The sequence below is a fragment of the Numida meleagris genome, chromosome 14, assembly GCF_002078875.1.
Source record: "Numida meleagris isolate 19003 breed g44 Domestic line chromosome 14, NumMel1.0, whole genome shotgun sequence".
In the NCBI taxonomy this organism is placed as follows: domain Eukaryota; kingdom Metazoa; phylum Chordata; class Aves; order Galliformes; family Numididae; genus Numida; species Numida meleagris.
The window spans coordinates 3,474,216-3,488,323 of record NC_034422.1 but is presented as its reverse complement, the minus strand read 5'-3'; the positions used below and the strand labels follow the sequence as shown (position 1 = coordinate 3,488,323).

At 37.6% G+C, this 14,108-nt stretch overlaps 1 protein-coding gene across 11 annotated transcripts in view; it reads right to left on the bottom strand.

Annotated features, from left to right (window-relative positions):
- Positions 1-14,108, bottom strand: part of RIMBP2 (RIMS binding protein 2) — an 89,569-nt gene that overhangs the window by 25,514 nt on the left and 49,947 nt on the right. For all 11 annotated transcript variants that reach the window (XR_002443311.1, XR_002443312.1, XR_002443313.1 and 8 more), the window contains exons 6-12: positions 12,833-13,037; positions 7,004-7,155; positions 5,433-5,509; positions 4,813-4,922; positions 3,591-4,400; positions 851-1,002; positions 46-513 (exon numbers count right to left, since the gene is read on the bottom strand). Coding sequence is in view for 8 of the 11 variants with exons in the window: in XM_021412304.1 (XP_021267979.1) it covers positions 46-513; positions 851-1,002; positions 3,591-4,400; positions 4,813-4,922; positions 5,433-5,509; positions 7,004-7,155; positions 12,833-13,037 (1,974 nt within the window). In the remaining 3 variants the exon portion in view is untranslated. The remainder of the gene's footprint in view (positions 1-45; positions 514-850; positions 1,003-3,590; positions 4,401-4,812; positions 4,923-5,432; positions 5,510-7,003; positions 7,156-12,832; positions 13,038-14,108) is intronic.

Sequence of the window (14,108 nt, the reverse complement as noted above, 5' to 3'; positions counted from 1 at the left end):
GAATAAAGCAAGCCCTAAAAGCTGCAAGAAAAAGTTTGTCTTTACCCTATTGCTCTCTGCAACTCGTTGTGCAGCTTCTCTTGCCATGGCTTTTGCAACAGTATTTGGGACAGGTGTGCCTTGAGGTTGAGGGAGTATTCGGTTAGGTGATGGAGATCTTCTCCCCTGAAGTGAGCTGTGAAAGTTAGGGACAGGTGGCTCCAGTGTGTGCCCATGAACAGGGGATGCTGAACGAGTCTGCTCCCATGACTCATCTATTTTTAAATGTGGACCTAAATGTTCTTCTTTGGTTTCTGGGGCTCCGGCACTTGCTAATGGCTTAGATTTGGGAGCAGTTCTGGGGTGAGGGGATGGAGGCACCAGTAGGTCAGACGGAATGGCAGCAACAGAAGAGTCCACTGATTCCCCTTGTGCAGAGAGTGTTCGAACAGTAACTTCCTTCGCTTCGAGATTTCTTAGTCTCATTAGCTCCACCAGTGTGTTCTCTGCTGTTGGAAAGATCACCTCTGCCACCTGTGTACACAAAAAAGCAACTTACTAGCATGAAGATACCTTACCCTCCCCTCAACCACACTGAAGAAGAGCCTTCAAAGTTCTAACACGAAGTGAAAGTTAGGGCTCCTCAACAATTAGCACCAGTTGTCTTTATTCTTTCCAACCCATTTGTCCAAAAGCTGAAACGTGTATAGAAAGGGAGCTAATGATCAAGTAGCACAAACAAAAGAACAGGTACTGCTAACAAGCAAGAAAGCCTAGCACACGTTGAAGTGCCATCACACATTTATTGCTGCCTTTGCCTGTCAGCAGAAATTCACCTAACGTAGATGGTACCTGTAACACTGGAACTCACCCGTTGACCCTTCGCATAAACACCATAGCCTGTGACATTGGCACCGTGGGAGGTCCCTGTTGCTGTCAGGGCTGGTGGCTTCCAGGACACCTGTATGGTTGCTTGGGTGGACCCGGCCCGGACAGTAACATCTTGAGGTGGAGCTGGAGGACCTAAGACATGCAAGATTGGTCATCACTGAGCCTTAGACTGGAATTTGTAGATCAACTGAGAATAGCTGTGAGTTGAAAACTACAGATCTCAAAGCAGGTATTTATTTTTTCAAGATGAAAAAGTATCCTTACTGCAGTCACAATGTAAAAAGTGTACATTCAACATGAACTGATCTTGGGCCTTTCAGCCATTAACTATGCTATATTTAAGAGATAGTTTGTAATTGCACCTTGCTCAGGACCAATTTTTATCCCTCCAGGCTGCATAACTGCTACTTACTCTGAACACAAATGTTAATAGACAAATGTGGGGGAAAAGGTGCCCAGAGCGACACCGTTAATGAAAAATGGCTGCATGTGACAGTAAGTGACTTTTTGGTATGTATCTTTGAACTGAATGCATGTGGCATTCACAGAAATGACTTTGAAATTCTGCTTCCTGACAACCAGTGAGTGCCTCCAAGTCAAGACCTGCAGGTCAGAAGCGCACTGACAGGTGCGTTGGATGCAAGGCAGAACTGGAACCTTTTCAACCAGCAGCATGCTGGTGTAAAGACAACTGGACTCAACGTCTTTTATCTGCACTGAAGAAAAATATAGATCTACTAACCTTTTAAGGCATTTACCATACATTAGACAAATAGTACAACAAGTACATCCTTAATTAAAAGACATTATCAACCTATGACAGATAGCTCTACGTTGGACAGGAACCAAAGTAAAACATCATAGAGATTATTCATTCATTAATATTTCAGGCATCCTGTTCTGTTAATTTAACAGTCAAACACTGGGAAGTGTTTCGTGATAAAACATTTCAGAATCAGGTTTCAGCTGCAACTATCTCTGGGTAATAGCTGGGAGAACACAAATCTTAGCTGCTGTGAGTTTGCTTTTGCCAGCGAACAAAGCACCACCAATTTCTGTTTATCTACTGAGACAGAAAGCTACAAATATTCTGTGTGCGTTCACTGCTGCCAAACAGATCATCATACAAGTGTAAATATCAAACAAGCCTGATCCTCCAGATATGCTGGCAAACCATCAATGCATTTCAGTGGTTTGTTATCACTGCATTTCATCCCTCAGTATAGATGAAAATCCTTTAGCAAAGATGGAAATAAAATTCTGGTCATGTTTAGGACACTATAGGTAGAACATGAAATTTTTACCTATATCATCCATTGCACCCACAGTGTGGTTTTAACTAGCAAGACCAAAGCACATAAGAGTAACCTAACCCCAAACAAGATTTTGATTTAGGAGTCAGTTTCATCTTCCCTATTTTGCTGACAGCCTGCACTATCTATTCAGCAGAATTCTTCAGTTTACAGGAAGAAGGCATCTGATCTAGTCCAGTATCTTGTCTCCGTCAGTGACATTCATCTGCTTTTGCAGGAGAAGACACATTTGTTTCATTCTCTGAAACAAACAAACAATCCCCAGAGAGTTTATTTCTACCTTTGTAGCCTGTAACAGAGACTGGTTTAATAAAATGCAATGCATCTCAACAGAGAACATGCCATTACTGCTTTAGCATGCTTCAGCAACTAGAGGGAGTTACAGACTTTTAAGTATTTGGCCTGAAAAAAATCTCACTCAAAAGGCCTTAAATAACAAAGAAGTCTAACCAATTTAATTCACCATATAGGCAATATCTCCCAGGTCATGCAGAATATGTACAAAGTTCAAAATACTCTCCTCCTAGCAGATGCTACAATAGTACTACCACTTATTCCACTGAAATGATTGAAAACGAAAGAGTTAATGCCTGAACTGAGGGCATTTTTTTACTAAACCTATAAAGCAACAAGAACAAAAGCAGCAGACATACAGGCTTAATTCCCCCTCTCAATTCAACCAACTGTCCTGCATGTGTCCTTACATGTAAGTCACACAACCCAAGGAACAGATCAGAAATAATGTCTGTCCCCTTGCTGAAATCCAGTCCCAGCAGGGAGTCAATCAACACACTGCACAGTAGATGTCATTGGAATTTCACTTGCCAGGAGTCACTTGTACTTGACTGTCTCTGCTTCAGAGGCATTCAGTGCTCTGAAAGTATGAATATAAAGGAAATCTCCTAATTATCTTTGATTAGAGGACCTTGATTAGATGAATCTACAGGAAGAGATGTTCATATTTTCTAGGTATTACCATAAATCCCAAAATTATGAATGTACTACAATGTTTCAATGTACTACACTATTTCAGCTTTAGTCTTCAACACTATGCCGCAGTTCTTAAATACTGGGAGAAGACTCATAACTTATCTACATCTCTAATGTAAAAGCAAGGTGGGAAAAACAAGTTGAGATTATTCTGATAAAACACATTCTAGCATGTGATGTCTAATCATGTTCTGCATGTCTTTCTCTAGCTTATCTCCCCAAAATGTACCCAGGAACAAGAAAGAGAGTAATGGAGGAGAGGAATGAGTCATAGGTACCATTAAGCAATCTAATAGTCCACAGTCTGTTCATGAAAGTGACACTGATTACAGCACAAAGCTAAGGTTAGGTTAATTTATCTGGAATTTTCACAGAAACATAATTGGAGAGTTTGGGATAAGGAGAAAGATACCAAACCTGCTGGCAACGTAGAAAATTCCACAAAGGCTTCTTTTTTTTCTCGTTGTTCTAGGGGAAGCTGCCAGGGCATTTGATGGGGCTTTGCCATGACCTTCACCTTGTAGGCCATATTGGGTTTCAAATTAAAAAAATGGTACTTGTAGCTAGCAGCTTTGACAATGTCAAATTCTTCTTCGTTAAGAAAAATGACATGACTGTAATTACTGTTTGTAGGGAGCCAGGACAGCTCAGCAGAAATCTGGGTTATGTTGTCCACCTTGAGATTAGAGGGGGCTACAATGACATCCTTCCCAACTAACAAAGTGCACTGCAGTTCATCTGAGTTACCCTTGTTTGTAATGCTCTGAATTGATATTCGGTATGTACAAGTAGAAATGTTAAGCTTTTCTATAAGAGCTTTCGTTCTGCTTCCCAAGGCTATGTTCATCCGTACTTCTTTGTCAACCAGAACATTATAGCTGTTAATGGTTCCCCATCCGGGTGGCACTACTGGCGGCTCCCAGCCCACAATGACACTTTTGGCTAGTTGTTTAATAAGGGTGATTTTTCTAGGATAAGGCACAATGTCTTCTCCAATTTCATCAATGTTCACATCCAGAGTCCCTGCACCGTTGCTGATTACACTAGAGTCTATGTGACTTGGTGGACTTATCTCCAGGATATCTCCTTCCAAAGTAGAACTCGAATGGTTGATAAAATTCTGATCTTGTTCACTGCTTAATGTGCTCAATAAACGGGTCTCATTGTCTTGAACAAAATCCACAAAATTTGAAGGGACTAGTCCTCTCTGTCCATCTAGAAGCTCCCCTGGTGAGAAAAAAAACACGTTATTGAAGTCCTTGAGGAGCATACCTCTTGCATGTTAATGTCCTGCAATAACTGGATAAGATAGAGGTGAAAACTGTACATGAACAGCGTTTGGAGTTTGAGAAAGTAAGGATTCAGTGTAGCAAAAACCCAGAACTTCCAGGAAGCTTTCTTGTCACCTTAAATCTACCAAGTAGGAAAAGCTGGCAATATAAAATGTCTTATAATTAGCTATGCCTGCATTGAGTGCCTTTCTTGGTACAGAAACTTTGTTAATTAACATAATGATGATAGGGCTAATTTTAGCAACTGATTTGATAGTAGATGAAGGAGAGCACAGGGAGTATGTTTGACAGTTGAACTGATTTGCATCTGCATCAATTAACATGAACATACAGATTCAAAAAACTACCTTCATAAAAGCCATCTTCATCCATATCTCCATACACATAAAGGTACTTTCCTGCCGTAAGAGGGAGCTCTGCTTCTGGATTTTCATTTGGTCCATCAAAAGGGTTGTAGCTGCAAAGTACAGATGAAAAACATGCACGTATTCTTACCACCCACCACATAACTGAATATTAGTGTGAAAAAGACATACAGTTCTAAGGCTACATTAGAGGGTCATTCAGTCTTTTTTTTATTACCCTGGCCTAAGTCTCCATTCTGAAAAGTGAACTAAGGAGATATCACTTGGGAGGTCTCTTCCAGTCCTCATCTTCTCTTTGTTCTATATGACAGTCTTTAACACAAGTTAATAATTTTCAAGAGACAAGTTCAATACATACCAAAACAGTAAGCTCCAGATAAAAAAGATACTTGTAGACAAAACTTGTTATAAAGTGTTTAAATACATATTCATCCCAGAGTGTGAATAGCTGCAGCCTGTTAGTTAACTAGTCAAAGAATGCTCAAAGAATGCTGGGCCATAGCTTGTTGATCCACCGGACAAAACTTCACTGCTAAAAAATGTACTTGCACTTGGGTTTTGACCAGGAACAAGAGTTGGCGCCAGCTAATAATTTTTGTTACCTGTAACGTGCAATACAAAGATGGACTTTCCCAGAATATCTCTGCTTCGAGGTATTGGAATTCTGATCATTATCCATCTGGAGAGAAAAAAAAAAAGAGACAAAAAGATTTCTAAAAGTTTTGTGCACCATTCTCCTGATAGATGAAAAAATCAAAGAACATGCAACTTTAAAAAAATTAATGAAAAATATTCTTATATGAATCAAAATTCGTCAATTTTACTTAGAAGGGCTTAGAAAATAAAGCAATTCTAAATCAAATTCCAGCATGGTAAAGAAATTGAGCTATTTCTTGGTATAAAGATTCAGATTATCTGAGTCTAGACATTAATTTTCTGCAAAAGCTTTCAAAATTGACCCAAATGTAGACTGCTTCTTTGTCATTCGGTAAGTAAAAATGGATGAGTGAGGGATGCACTTCTTTACTTATTTTATGCTTTACTTTGAACTCTTTCAGGAAAAATGAACTTCTCCGTAAGCTTGGGAGAACTTTCCTTAAGGTAGAGACACTAGGATTAACAGTGGAATCAAAGAGGTAAACTGTCCAAAACTGGATTATAATTTTACAATCTGGACAGAGTGAATACTGAAATGCAACTTTCTGGCCTAAACAGGTCCCTGCTTCGTTGCCAGTATGGACCAAAAGTGCCCCAGAAAAATACTGAAGCAAGTCACTTTTCCCCTGAATTAACCCTTAAGAGATGGGTTAGCTTGCTAGGAAAGCACAGCACACACCAGCCTAGCCTGCCTGCACCAATTTAGTGAAGAGGACAATAAGAGTATTCTCCCCCATGTAGCCTTTGTGGATGCAGGCAACTTTTGAAGGGTTATTGTCCTAATGTCTGAAAGCTCATAATCCAATGCTTATTCCAGAAGACTGTTACTAAGAACAGAGAAGTTGCAGAGATAGTTTTGCAGAGTATCTTTTTTCATAGTATTATATAAGACTTCAGAGCATTGTGTCCCATTTATTTTCTTAAAAGACTATTTCCTAATGATTTTATTCACACACTTCCTCCCATTCCTGATACCTCTAAAAAAGTGGAACTTAATTTCTGTTTGCTTGCATAATATAAGTATGCATCACATAATTACACTCAAGAAGGCACACAATGAACAACCCTGCAAAAGAGGTCTTGACATTCTCAGTGAGAGATAACTCAAAAGTAATAGAAAAATGGAATTAAATTTGACATCCGCTTCTTCTGTTTCTTGCTGTTAGTTCTGCTTCCCTAAATTTCATTCTTAAGCTACTTTTTCTGCTTTGTCTAATTTGTGCTGCTTTTTTTTTTGCAGCCTATTCAAAAAGCAGTTAATGCTCCCAGATTTCATCTTGGTAAGGACAAATATGTATTTACTTGTGGATAAGCCTTAGATACATCCACAGAACTCCAAGACTCTGAAAATCTCAGTGAAATTCCCACTGGTCACATGCTCAATTTGTCCCAGAAAATAAGAATTTTCATGTCTTTTCTTTTTAAAAGTTGGTGGATGATCCTGCATCATCCTCTGAAGAAGAGAGATCCTGGCCCCATACCATGTATTTCCAGCAACAAATCTAAGAAGACTCACGTCTGAATCAAATCTGCATCTTGGGGTACCAGATCTTGACTTTGACAGGAATGTAGGTTTGACAGACAGTTGTTCTGGTTTGTCTCCAGATATTTGAAGGGGACGTATAAACTCTGAAATCACACAACGACTTCCAGAAGGACTTTCATGACCTGGCAGTGAACAAAACCCATAAAAGAATAAATGATTGCCTTCAAAAGAAACACTGGTAACTAATAACAAGAAGAGAGTTATTTTTTCTGTATTTTAAAAATCATTATCCAAAAAAACTAAGGTGGGTAGACTGAAGTCAATGAAAGTTGCTAAGCCTACTACCTCCCAGCCTTTTGACGGATCATATTAGTCAGCAATAAGTCAATAATACAGATATGAGGGTATTTAAATTTGAAAAAATCATTTTTTTCCATAATGAAAATAATTCTACCTTTGTTCTGAACACCTTGAGATCTTTGGAGAAATTATTGCATATGTTGCTGATCATGCCCAGGATGAAACAGCTACTTTTGTAACCCTTCTATTTCTTTTGGTGACTGTTAAATGCTGGTAAGTACAACCAGGTTTTGCACGAACTTTCTAACAAAGTGACTGAAAGACTAATCATTTAGTTGTTGGGATATTCATTTTGAAATAAAGGGAAGTGGTTTGGCTTGTTGCAGGGCAGTAGATTCCAAGAATACCAGCTTCATACTTAAGATCTTCTTACTAACACCAATACTAAAACAAAAAAAATTTTCACAGTACCACCTCTCCAGTTTCTTCTAAATGATATAATTATTGTGCTTTTAAATACACTTAAACCTAAAGACAGTACATACCACACATTTAAAGGATATAACAAGACTGCCTTACAAGAGGCTGAACACTCTAATCTCCTATTAAATCAAGAGAAATCCAGGTCTAACGGTGAGGAGGCATTAGTAAAAAGAACAACTTCATTAAGGTTGCAAGAGAGACTAACAAAGGTGAAATAAAAAAAATACTTTTGGAGTTTTCTTTTTTTTTTGGTATAAGGTTAGGCCCCAAACCACATGAATACAAGCAGGAAATTGTAAACTGACGCTAATTATACCTGCAACATCAGCACAAGTTACAGCAAAGCACACAGTTTAGGGCACTGCTGACACAATCAGATATCCAGGGTGTCTTCCCTCTTCCTCATTTTCTCTCATTAACATAACAAGCCTATGCTCTAATTTTTCAGACCCTGGATATATGTGCTTGGCATTTGCGTTTGCTTTCCAGTTTTGCCAAACGTCTGAACAGCAATATTTTGCTACAGAACTGCAGGCTTCCCAGACATGTCACTAGGAACTATCACTGGAACCTCTTCACTACATTGACGAAAAGAATAACCTTCAAAAAACACAATCAGAGGGATTTTTTTTCTATACTCCTTAGTCCAATATGACTAATTTTCTCTGCAGTGCTGTAATTTATAGCAGGATAGCTTAAGCACATTGACAGCAGGGAAATATTGTAAGTCATCACACAGAAGACTAATTACAACCAGCCCTGCTTGGGGCAATCCCCCGGCTGGTAAAGGATACATTTTCTACTCTTGGAATCATTCTCACATATACCACAGAAAAGTCATCCCCATTAAGAAACCTTTAGCCAATTTAGCTCCTTCTGCTTGCTGTTAATGTGCTCACCATACCAGCTTGTCAGCGCCAAGCCTATAAATAATTGGTCCAACTGTGCTTATTCATTCAAAAAAAAACTACTGTTTGGTCTCATACCTCCTGGATTTTTCAGGTTTTGTTACTAAATTAGTTGCACTACATACGGAGTGTGCAAAAAGATTCTTTGCACACATATAGGATGATGTCCAGGATAGGAACACAGACTACCAAGAACTCCAGGAAAAGCAAGACATTCAAAAATACACGGTTTTCTTATTTTTTTTTTTCCACCTGCACAATAGGGCATATAAAATTTACCTTGAGTTCTTAATAGATGCTCTATAGGAGAGAAAACTGTGTAGTACTTACTGTTCTATAATACAAATGGATACATCTGCAGCTTTGGCTAATGTTAAAATGTAGATACAACCTACCTGAATACTGCACTTCCCCCAGAGTAAGTCTATATGCATATCCATCTATGTATGAGGAAATACAACTTCTATCCCAAAGCCAGCTGAGCAGAATGGATCTGTTTTCCCAGCTGAACTTATCACCACCTTCATTGTTTTTTCTTTCTCTGTTCATTTGGCTACTTGTGCAATGTAACATCAACTTATGTCTTTTTCTGAAAAAGTGTTTGAAATAACAGACACTGATGTTCTAAGAAGTTATGGGACTGCTTTTCTCTGGGACAACCGTGCAATCTACTTCTTGAAGCAGCTTAAAAATTACTGCATGATTTGCAATAAATTGGCAAGAACAGACTTTCAGGTGAATCATGTAATAAAACATTTGCAGTTTGTTTCTGTGGATTCTGTACAGGAGACTTTTTTTAAAAGGTCATGAGATGCTTAAATTATATTTGTAAACTCATGTTCCTTCTATGTATGTAGAAGTACAGTTGGATTAAAAAACAAAAGAACCAACAAACACACGCCAATTACCAAGAATGGCTTTTGCAGCAAACAAAATCAGAACTGACTGTGTGTGAAGCACGTTCCTCCTGATACCTGCTGAATCTCTGTAATCATCTCATCATTTCTATAGAGAAAGTCTACCTTTATGGATTATCAATGCAAGAAATCAAACAAAAATGTCTGGATCTGAAAACCGGCTTAACCTTACCCACAAAACAAGAAACAGTTCCAAACTAAGTTCTCTTCTTCTTCCATGGCAATTCACTCATGTTCCTGGGGCCGAATAACAGTAAGAATATAGTGGACTAGGACTAATCAAGACTTTTAAAATGTGTTAACTCACTGGAAGCTAAGAATAAACACATCTTTCCCTTTGTTTTGGCACTCTGGATAAAAAACTAACAGTTAGGAAGGAAAAAATGTCAGGAATCAGCTGCTAAGAAAACGCAGCAGTTTCTGGAAATGTATCTTCTTCCTTGAAATACCAAATAATGTAAAAAAAAAAAAAAAAGCCACATTTCTTGTGTGTAAAGTCTTGTAAAATCCACAGACCACCAAAATAGCCATTATTTTACCATGACTGGCAGATATCTGTCAAGGAAATCTGAACATCCTTTCAAGGAAAGAGGCAAGGAGGAGCTCCAGACTTAATTTAAATTACTCAGAGAAAACTGAAGCTAACCATAGTTGAAGTACGATTAGACATGCCATTTTATTTATGGGACTGCTGATTCATTATGGACTACCTAAATTATCTGGAAAGGCTGTTTAAATGCACCTTTTATCTGATGAGTAATAGATCTTGAAGGTTTCTCTATTGGATTGTGACATTATATGTTTAGAGTGAATCTTTAATATTCTAATCTGTTCTGGCTAGCTTTATTCCATTTCCTGGTACATTAAAAAAATCATCAATTAAGGCAAAGCAGCTGGTCATAAACTGATCTCATTTCCATCACTCGCTCTGCTTTGAAAACTGCCCTTGTGTTTCCCTACGTGTTCTTTTCTTCCTCACACAAAATAAAAATAATTATTCTCCTTGTTTGAGGAACTTGCTGTAGCATTACCACCATTATTCCAAAATAACTGATTTTGAGAATTAGACATCCTTCCCATTTCATTAAACATAATTTATTGTTACCATTGCCTTTACACTGAGAATCAATATTATCCAAGGATTTCTGATGTTTATACTCCAGTGCTTCAGGCCCCAAATTTTAAGTAGAATAAAAATCAGTAGGTTAAGTGTACAGAGTAAGGCCTTTAAAATGTCTTCAGTACAGATCTACTTGTATTTTCTGTGCCTCCAGTTAAGAACTTTTTGCAGGACTTTTGTTTGGTTTGTTTCGCAGATTTTATTAAGAAGCTATTTCTATTAGTATTTAGAGAATACTAAGTAATGTGGAAAGTCTGACTCAGGACCTCAGAAACGACTGTTGATTTTTATGTGAGATCTAGGGCCTATTTAGATCAGCTCCAGAGATACAGACCAGACTTTCATGAGTTGTCTAAAGGACATTTCCATACCCAGTTACCATACCTTTAAAATATTTATTGGTTTGAAAATCCTATCCTTGGAGACATCAACAGCTAATCCTGTTGTTAAGGAAATTTCTACTAAATTCTTATGGCCATCAGATAATGTCTTATGAATTCTCTATATAATGCACTTTAATATCCCCATGGGTAAGATTCACAGCTCCAGAAAAGCCTACAAAGTCACACGTACCACAGCAGCGAGACTACTAACAGCTAAAATGTGTTTCAAAATCTAAGCTATACAAAGTATGAAGTTACTGAAGTGAAGTGAAAGAAGGATGTCACCTTGGTTCCTTTTGACTTGGTTTCACACTGAGTGTAGCACCCTTCACCAAATATAACCACTCATCTATAGTGATAGGGAAATGATTTGTGATTTCTAGGCCCTAAGCCTCAGAATTTTTCTAGAAGCTTAGGAAGAAAAAATAATACTGATTAAAAAAGGCTATTTTGTCTGTCCAGCCCATCTTTGTATTTTAAAAAACAATTTTGGGGAAATTTGTAAGCTATGGGAGTTACCTGACAATAGGAAAGTGATTCTTTGGAGAACAAGTAGTAAAAAATAATCTATCATGGGTAATACTAAGTTTCAATTGCTTGTGAGTATACTTCTAGGCCTGGATAACAAGGTTAGATTGTTATACAGAGTCCAACACATAATTTACATGCCAGTTCCTTTCAGGTGTCCTCAGGTGACCTCTTGCCTTGAAGTCTCTTGTGAATAATAAATCGTTAACAAAGATGTGTAGTTAGGAGGAGTAGTTGCCTCTGGCAACAGGCGATGAAGGCCTAGCAAGAATTCAAAACAGATCTGGGCAAAACATTCTCCATTGAGCATTCAGTCCAATAAACACATAGGAACACCAATACAGATGTGGGGGGTTTTTTTGTTGTTGGTTTTTTTTTTTTTTTAATTTTACATTCTCCATTTCTTTTAAAATTCACACCAACAATATTTTTGTGTAACTTCTTGATTTCTGAAATACCTAGCAGTTAAGTGTTCAGCCAATTTAAACACAGTTAAAAATTTAAACACGTTTGTATGGTTTACTAAGTAACTACAGATATTATCCCTCTTGAAGTGTGTTAAAATACACCTTATGAAACTCCTTTTTAACAAAAATTACTTTGGGACAGAATTTGCTTACATGGAGAACATTTAATTCCATCAACATTTTATTTTATGTTTTATTTTCAATTTTTTATGGAGAAGGGCCTATTTCCTGCTGAAAAAAAATGTAACTAAACCAAAAACATTTTCATGCTTGTCAAAATATTCCATCCAGTTTTCCCATTTTCTGCCAACTCTATCTACAAATTTCTTTTTATGCAATGGCTAACACAGCACAGGCGTCTCCTTTCTTTCTCCATGAATAATTCAACAAGATTGCAGACCAATTCTTGCCCTGAAACCGAAAAGGTTTTCCAACAAAGCATTTATATAGTGTTCCACTTTCAAAAGAAGTAGATACTTACATGAGAAATATATCATTTTAACACTGAACAGGTTTTTCACCATTACACCTAAGAATGATTAGAGGTAATTTTGGTCCAAGCAGTATTTGAATAAAACAAGAACAACCTCAGTAAAGGTATAAGAAATACTCTGAAATTGAAACACGTCACAAAACAGGATTAGGACCAAATTCTATCTTCCATTTGTATAATCAAACTCTATTTACATAATTGAATGGCATCTTAAAACCTACAGGGCAGAACAGAACTGCAAATAAAATGCTTGTCCTTACCTTTGCCTAAAGAAGTGGCTATTCCATTCATTAACTGGGACAGAGATTTACTGGGAGAACCAGAGATATCTGAGGATGTCAATGAGTTACTGCTCAGGAGATCAATCTTCCCCGCTTGCTGCCGGAACTTCTCTAGCTCCCTGGACAACAGGTTGAATTGTTCACTTTGTGTCCGGCATTTTTCCTCTAGCTCTCGAACCTTGGCCTGCACAAGCAAATCAAAACATAGACATTTAACTGGGATCAGAGCAAGGAGTAACAGGGACCAATTTTCATTAAGTACCAGGAATCCAGGATAGGCAAACTATTTGAGATAAATGCATCCACTGATTGCTTATTGTTGTCTCCATTTTTGATCCTGCTAAGTTCTCACATTTTGAAGAAAACCTTTAGTGTTTTTTTGGCAGTGCCAAGAACATCACTGCCAAGAACATCTTCAAACAGAACCTATAGCTTTGTGACTTCCGTAACCTTTTCCAATATTTTTTAAATCTTTGATATTTTTCTGAGGTTTGCCCATCCTCAGCTAATAAGTTGAAGCATCCTGTATTACTAAAAAAATATTTATATATTAAAAACCAACAAGAACAGCAAAAAACAGTGTTTCATGCAGAATGTAGGACTAGCTACTGGATGAATTCCCTTTCAAAAATAATATTCCTCATGGTACGTGCCAAACCACACAGAAGTAATCCAGACACCAATCAAGAGGAGATTGTTTGCAAGCTTGTGAGAAGTACAGAAATATCATTGTGGGCAAACACTTCTGTTTTGAGGCATCAAGCAGTAAGAAAGCATAATTAAGGATAAGTTTCTGTGCTGACTTGTGAAATTTGCCTACATACAGTCTAAGAAATCTTGACATGGAAAAAAATGGATGGGTTAAGTGAAAGGAACAATTCCTGAGAGGAACAACAAAGGGCATGGGAATTCAGGATTTCTTCTACAACTTTAATTCTAAGAAAATGTAAGAGTGGCAAAGAGAGTAAAACACAAAAATACCTTTTATTTCATCCAAAGCTGTATATTTACTGCACCAACTGAATTAAGGATACCTTTAAGTTTTTAATATAGTGCATTTAAATTACAATCTGTTTCTATAAGCAGCCTGCATGTTCGCTTGCATTTGCTATCAAGTGTTCCTGAAGAATTAAAACTCTCAGTGAGATTGCCCAGACAGATAAGAAAGAGTACATTAATTAACACCTGCTGAGAAACCTGAAGAATGAACAAAATTATTGAGAACGTCATTTGTGAGGTCTCGTTTTCTTGTAGA